The sequence below is a fragment of the Diadema antillarum genome, unplaced genomic scaffold (assembly GCF_040938485.1).
Source record: "Diadema antillarum isolate AM-2024a unplaced genomic scaffold, OU_Dant_1.0 seq00001611_RagTag, whole genome shotgun sequence".
NCBI classification, from domain to species: Eukaryota; Metazoa; Echinodermata; class Echinoidea; order Diadematoida; family Diadematidae; genus Diadema; species Diadema antillarum.
Window position 1 is genome coordinate 53,419 of NW_027272324.1, and position 7,678 is coordinate 61,096.

General features: G+C 39.7%; 1 protein-coding gene across 1 annotated transcript; it reads right to left on the minus strand.

The window, feature by feature from the left end:
- Positions 1-1,404: 1,404 nt before the first annotated feature.
- LOC139711106 (G-protein coupled receptor 54-like) lies at positions 1,405-6,179 on the minus strand. Its single transcript, XM_071623022.1, has 3 exons — positions 5,812-6,179; positions 4,492-4,627; positions 1,405-1,979 (listed from the first exon to the last, which is right to left on the minus strand). Exons 1-3 carry the CDS (start codon positions 6,109-6,111, stop codon positions 1,405-1,407), a joined length of 1,011 nt encoding a protein of 336 aa, XP_071479123.1. The 5' UTR covers positions 6,112-6,179.
- Positions 6,180-7,678: the final 1,499 nt, after the last annotated feature.

Here is a 7,678-nt window from a genome sequence, read left to right on the forward strand (position 1 = left end):
CTACCAACAACACCCGTTCGAAATCACAGCGCTCGAATACTGCAAACTATTCAGTCGGGAAATAAAGCGGATAGAAATATATTTGATTCCATTTCTGGCATCTATCTGCTCTCAGAAGCGCATAAATTTTATCAGAAAAGAAACAAAGCCATCCACTTTTGTGAACTTTATAACTCTGTCACGTGACAAATACACAAACAGGACGGTAATGTCATTGTCATTTCTTATACAAACTGGAGCAGAAAATGTGACGCCAAACCTTCAAAGTGCATCGCTGTATACATACGTTGATTTGAAATTAGGCGAGTTCCTTTGTGTTTTGAATGCGTTAATACCCTAATTAAATTTCACACTGAGAGCTAAATGTCGCTGACACCCAATATATTGAAAGATAGGATAATCTTTTAGAGGAAACGCGAAGACCCTGGTGCCATGTAGTTTAAAACGTTGCAGTACCGACATGTACTCGTTGTATTATCAACCAATCATCTCATCGTTCTTCTCCTTTTTTAACAGGATATGAAACAGAGAAAACATGAATCGCATCAGCTGCTAAGAAAGAAAATTGAACATCAAGTAGAGAACACCATCGATTATCAGTAACAAAAGTGCTTTATCAAATATAATACGTATCCACATGAGATCTCAGACAAAGTTTTTTGACGCGAGCAAACCACTGACGATGCGATGTCATTGAGCGTTGTGCAAGGCTTCTTTTCAAAGGCCGGTCGATTATCCTACGATGTACGTTCCTCGGTTCGTGCCTCGATTAATCGTCAGTCATTCATGAAGACGTCGCAACAAGCGAATTTAATCAATTTATATAATATATCTATGTATACAGAATTAAGACGACATTCTTATATGACCAACACCTCAAATAAGGCAACCATTGTTGAATTGGTTTTGCTTTTTTGAGTGCCAATCCTGCTGGGGTTTGTACGTCTCATTTCACCATGATGGTTATGCGACACACTCCAGTTACTTGCGCGTTCCATATTACACGGTAACAAGAATGTCAGAGGGCGCCATCAACGAAAAGTGGTTTGGTGCCGACAAATTCACGGATGGATATTACACGTAAAAAGCCTTTAATAAGGGGATAGTGGCGGATGTGCACATGTATCGATAAGAAATTACTTACAAGTAGTGTGGACATAAGAATAGCTAGCTTGCTATCTGGGTTAAACAATCAATGAATTAAGAGATCGATTGATGAGTAGATAGGACACCGTGTAGTTTGTCTTGTTTATACAAAAACATAGCGACATGGATTGTATTAAGTCAAAATGAGAAAAAGAAGGACACAAAGAAAAAAAGATATGGCGGGAATAACTTGTTATTCTTTATGTGCTGTGTTTCTGGAGTTCGGCGATTTTTAGGAAACTGTCATACACCAGCGTGTTAGATTGATTCGTCGTCTCTCGTGAATTTGGAGAGTTTGAATGTACTGACGGATCCCATAGCACTTTGGTAGGACTGACAACAAGACGCGAACAGCCTTTTGAAGTACTTCTTAAAGCTCGTTGTCGTGAAGGCGTAGACAAACGGATTGACGCACGAATTCGCGTAGATGAGACAGTTTGCAAGCAGACTTGCGACGTCAAAGTATGAGTTGTTCGCCTTTGTGAGGAAGTTCTCGTCGAACTCCTGCCAGAGACGGAACACGTTAGTGGGCAGCCAGCACACAGCGAAGAGAAGCACGATGATGAAAACCATGCGCGTAATCTTGCGCTTTCGTCGGATTGAGCGCTCCTGCGCTTGCGCACTCTCCGTGCCCTGGGTTGCCTTGCGCCAAACCTGGACGAGAATGTTTACGTAACAGATGAGGATCACAACCAGTGGAACGATGTACATACTGAGCGTGTTGAAGATGTGGAAAGCGTGGGAACCGCTTTGGGTGTCGAACTCGGTGGTGCAGACGCCGTATCCGTTGATGTTGGAGAAGAAGGCCACTGGCAGTTGGAGAATAAACGAACCTGTCGAACAACAAAATGAGAAATTAACTACTTGATGGAGATTATAGGCAAGCTAATTTGCAGCAATGATACGCCTGGCAAGGTGATAACTCTTGGACAAATCGTTTCATGTTTTCACTGCTTCGGGTCATTAGCGCTACTGACTCGTATTACGCAAAATAATGATCAGACACAGTAGGCCTACATAATCTTGACTCGCAACTATACACATCAGTATTATGTTCATAAGTGTTTGAATAAAAAAAAAATGATTTCATTCTTACTGTGCTGTCTTCGCCGACTGGCATAGATGTCTGGAAATTAATTGCCGATGATTAGAGAATACTTATTTTCTCTAATCTCAGACGTCACGGTGTGGCTTTCCTGTTAGACTATAGGGCACATTGCCACACCTGAGTGGGCTTGCTATTAAAGGAGACCTCCGGATGATTTTCAGACTTTTACATTTGAACAACTATATTAGTTTCAGAATTATAGTGATCGGGATGAGGAATAAGAATGTTTTCGAAGAATGTTCTCAAAATTTATAACAAATTGCAATGAACAAGGATGATGACATGGCAGCCTCACCATACGAATGCATGAGTTGGGGCTCGAGGTAGGAGAACATAAGGAAAAGGTATAATATGCATATATTATACACAGGTGAACTTGTTAAGCAAGCGGTATTGTAATGGAATTACACTGCTACATTTCTCAAATATGTGAGGCTCCTTTGCCATCAACACTGTGCAGTCTAATTTGTTTCAGATTTTTAAAGTATTGGCTTCTCTGCTCAAGGACCACAATAAATCCAACAAATTTATACATGGACCTGTCGATTTATGTAATGCATGATGTGAAATTATGAATGGAATGCCCCTTTAACTTTACAGCTACAACTATGTAGGTCACGTGTGGACTGACTCCTGAATGCTGGCGATAAAGCTTGGTAAATCATGCTACGTGCCTGGGCACAAGAAATTGAATGAAATTTACTCATATCATATCAGTAAAAAATATACAGAAGTCCGTCGAGTATATCCAATTCTTGTGGAGAGAGGTTGATATACAGTAAAATGTGTTCTGTGGGGAACAATAGAAACTCAATTCAGCCTTGTCAATTTCAGCCAATTTGTATTTTATCCAATGAATGCAAACATACAAACGTGACTCCCATGAATATGGACGAGTAAATCTTAGCTTGGAACCCTCTTTCAAGAGTAAATGCTATGTGTCCCTACTCAGCTAAATGAGGATTTACAGCAAGGTGTTTTTTTTTTGCATATTATTATAATCCATGTTGATCTTAAAATGTTTGACAAAATTTAATAATAATAATAATAATAGTCGTGCTGATTGGTAAGAAGCGATGAGTATAGGGTTTCGAAGATGAGTTCCCTCTCCCCTTCTCAGAGCAAGCTTTAATTGTATTTGATAGTTGACAATAGTGAATATAAAGTGTTTTAAATTGATGATCATGCCATACGGCGTAGAATAAGTTGTGTTAGTATAACTCGACCAAAAAAATTGTTCAAAGTTCAAAGTTCTGAGTTCAATTTTATATTCGTTGCAGCCCTTGAATCAGAGAATGTCCAAAGAATGTTGATTTTAGTTGAAAAACTTGAAATTTCCAGCTTGATCGAACATTTTAATTACCTTCTGATTAATCGTTTAGTATTGTAGAATATTTATAGTATCATTCAAAACTTCGAGTTTTTATACAGCACGGTAATAGTGCGTTTCGAATTGACAGACTGTACTTGAAAACTAATCCCCTTTATATTTGCTTGCAGCCATATCTCAAACGGCTTGACTCCTTCAAAATTGCATTATCGATCTGTTGATAGGCTTTCACGCAGTTGCTTCAAAATAAAGTAGGGCAAACTATTTACCAGGATTTTTTTTTTAGGTTGATAAGGGCTTACTTTCCCTACTTTCTAAGTGTGGATGCTTTTAACCCTAGTGTCGAAATTTAAATAGGAGGGCGGGTGAAGCTTTTGATGCTCAGTGAATTCAATCAACAGTAAAGCTAAATGGAGTATCTTTACTCTCGAATGAAAATTGAGCGTTTGGCAATGCATACGTGATTTAGATCGACTACGCATTTGAAGGAACACTTAAGAAATTCAGGAGCCTCTATAGGAAACATTCATTTATGTCCATACCTTCATATCATTCGGTCAAATATAAAGTGATTTATCCAGATTTGATTTCGAACTGAGGAGACAGTCTGATACCATGCTCGCATAGGTTATAGAGCTACTGAAGATGACCAAATTGAGAAATTCTTTAAAATGTAATGATAATAATGGCGAATGTACACCTAAAGCTTACTTACTGTTGACCCCTCTTTTGCATTTATCATATTGGAGCTTGATACAATCACTTTGCCAATTTTGCCAAGGTTTTAACGATTCACAAAAAAAAAATATCCCTCAGATATCCAAAAGGTATGGACTTTACATATTTTTTTCCAAAAAAAAAAAAGAGAGAAAGAAACAAAGAGCAAAGATTTTGTCACAAGCCGTACCTGCCCATATGAGGGTGTTGGTAATAACAGTTTTTATGATGGTTCTTGTTTTCCGTGACTTGACGGCATGCACAATCAGATGGTAGCGGTCTATCGTCATCGCAGTCAACGTTAGACATGTTGCTTGCACCGTCACCTAATTTTGCGAAAAAGGAAATACAGAAGAAAACGATTTGCAAGAGAGATTGTTAAAACAATGTTCGATGAAACATACATTCTGGATCACTAGTAAGTTTTCTGTATATACGCACACGACTTCACAGTGGTAATACTGAATATAAGGGCTCTCATTTGATTATTTTTTTCAGTGGTAGCCTAAGAGCTCAGGGCTTTTCCGACAGATGCAATGCCTTTCACTTTCTATTGTCATTGCTGTTACTTGGCGAGATTGGTGTCCATTTTTCAGAGTTTGATTGGTTGTGTTGGTCTGTTTGAAACGCCTACTCCCTGTTTATCAAATTTCTAGAGCGTTACCTTTAAAATACATACAATAGGACAATGCCACTCTGCATCAAAAACCGAACCAAAAAGTGTCTTTCATTGATTATTCCATCTGGGCTTTAGAACCATGAATGAACATTGGAGTTCGAAAACATGACATTCAATACACGTTGTGCTTTTAAAAGTAGGCCCACTTAAAAGCCTATTCCCCTCCACAAAACATGATAATGTAAAAACCACGGGAATTAGCATGGATATTTTGACATAACATGGAGAGAATAAGTGTGAAAGAGTGTGCTAAATCTAGCTTTAATATGGTGATTTCTTCACAGTGGTTGACATGGAGTATTCAAACCCTGTGGCTTTGAGGAATTAGCGTGAAACAGTGCATTTGGACTGACTGTTAACTTTACAGCCTTCTTGCTCAGTAGTAGCACTGCTACATGTCCAAGTTATAGGGCTTATTTCAATTGGTTAGGGACATCCAAGTTTGATGAGATATATTACGCTAGTAATGTCAAAGCCGAAAATTTCTCCCATCACAATGTGGCCTATAAAAACGAAACAAAACAGAACAAAACAAACAAACGAACAAACTAACTAACTAAACGAAACAGACACTAGCCATTTTTTCTTAGTTTCTTTGGCATTTGTTTGGCCATTTGTTTTACTTTGTTTTTAGCTCGTTTTGAGATGCAAGTTGCTCGATCAATAACTCTCTCCTCGCCCCTCTGTCTCTCTCATTGCATGTACTGTATCTTAACCATCGTTTGCATTTTAAGCCAAATGTGTAATATTTCCATAAGTACCCTTGCCAGATACGGAGTTAAAAATGATCTGGCAAGCTGAGTCGTGCATGAACCAAGGTTCCGTACTTACAAACATGACGTAGTTGATTCCTTTGCAAACGCTAACTGGAATCTCGGCAGTAATGGCAATGGCGGACGGTATGGCGCAAAGAGCCAACAGAGCTACATCCGTAGCGGCGAGGTTGGCCAAGAAATAGTTCGTAACCGTCTGCATGTCTTTGTGTCTAAATATGATGTAAATAACAATCGAGTTTCCAATAATCCCGATGGTAGCGAATACAATGGGCATCGTGATATAGAGTACATTCATGATGTAGTTGAATCGATCCGAGACGGTAGTAATCTTGCCATATCCAGACGAGAACGACATGTAATAGTCTGAGTTGGGATCGGACTCGTTGTACTGAGACTCGTCAATGACATCCCTCTGCAACAGTGGCGTCCCCATTGTGACCTGGTCAGAGTGAGTCTTTGCGGGTAGAGTGAGCAACACCGATAAAGGGGAGAGCAGTACAACGTGGACGTCACCGGATGCCGATGGGAGCCGCAGGACTGGTGAAATCGTTTCGATGGGAGCTGATCTGTCACTCCCTATGATCCAGGAATTGCTGCCAGTCTCCGCCTGAATCATTGGGAAGATCACGGGCCCCGTGCTTGTGAAGACAACATGCCCAGAACTGTCGAATTGGACCGATGTCGACGCTTTTATGGACTCTTGGACGACGTTATACACGGGGAGACGAAGCCGTAGAAGTGTCACTCATGGTAACGCCATTACGTAGAAACTCTCTGCAGGAGAATGGAACGATAGAGAAGATTATACATGTGGCAATGGTCATATAGCGATAGACGTGTAAAAGACAACCCAGCAGCCTTGTAAGTTACCTCAATTCTATATAGCTGTTTTGATGCTAAATGTCATGTAATGGTATGATCGGAACGAGAAGTCCCATCCTATTTTTTCCACGAAGTTAGTACATTTTAGGCAGGACAAGTTTTGAACGACAATCATTGAATATAAACCATTCTTACAATGATGAAAAGACAACGACAACACCACCACCAACAACAACAACAACGAAACAATCTGATTATAATGATGTGTTGCCGTGGTCTAGGCTTCATCACGAAGATGATTGTTAAGTATAGGCGGTGACGTTTTCGAATAATTTGCAGTTAGCTGCTATTCCCATTCCGTGATAGAGGTTGGAGTGTCTTTCTCTAAGGGTTTGATGCGTATGTTCAATCATGTTCTTGTTTGTTGTGCGTCTCCGTGGGTCTTGGTTTTAGTAACTTTGATCGCTTATGTCTTTTGCGGAGAACGAGGTGTGAAAAAAAAATCACGACGGTTAGCCACCCCCCCCCCCCATATCTTCAACAGAATATGGCTTCTCGGCACCTAGAACATTAGCGGATATTTACTATTTAAGAAGTTGATTATAAAAAAAAAACGTTTCCTTTTTGTTTTTACGTTTTAGGCATAGACCTCGGGCAAATAAAGTTCCATGTGTAATTAATCCTACTGTCTGCACAAAAATGCGATTGACCCGGAAGCGCTAGTCCCAGACGGCAATAAATATAAAGCAAGTTCGGGCATAGTTGCATGGCAGACACCCATTCCTAATAATTCGGGGGTCAATCAAAATGAGAAGCAATTAAATCTTAGTCAAACTCAATCTCTGAGGCCAGGCCATGAAGTGGACGTGATTACACACAGCCGATACCGCTACCACTTTACACACGCTATGACTATACTATCAATAATCATAATGTCATATTCATGGTGTAATGTACTTTATTTTCTTTATTTGTGAAATCCTTTTCGCAGATTGGTCAACATAGCGTCACATGACCAAACATAGCATTGTCATGTTAAAAACAACAGGACCGTGACGTCCTATTCATGTTTTTGTGTACTATACCATGGATATGATGTC

Excerpts from the sequence above, each read along its gene's own strand:
- LOC139711106 (XM_071623022.1), bottom strand. The coding sequence starts at position 6,111 with ATGTCGTTCTCGTCTGGATATGGCAAGATTACTACCGTCTCGGATCGA. Across the intron at positions 4,628-5,811 it reads GAATCAACTACGTCATGTTT|GTGACGGTGCAAGCAACATG; the intron begins GTAAGTACGGAA and ends TCGCAAAATTAG. Across the intron at positions 1,980-4,491 it reads CAACACCCTCATATGGGCAG|GTTCGTTTATTCTCCAACTG; the intron begins GTACGGCTTGTG and ends GTTGTTCGACAG.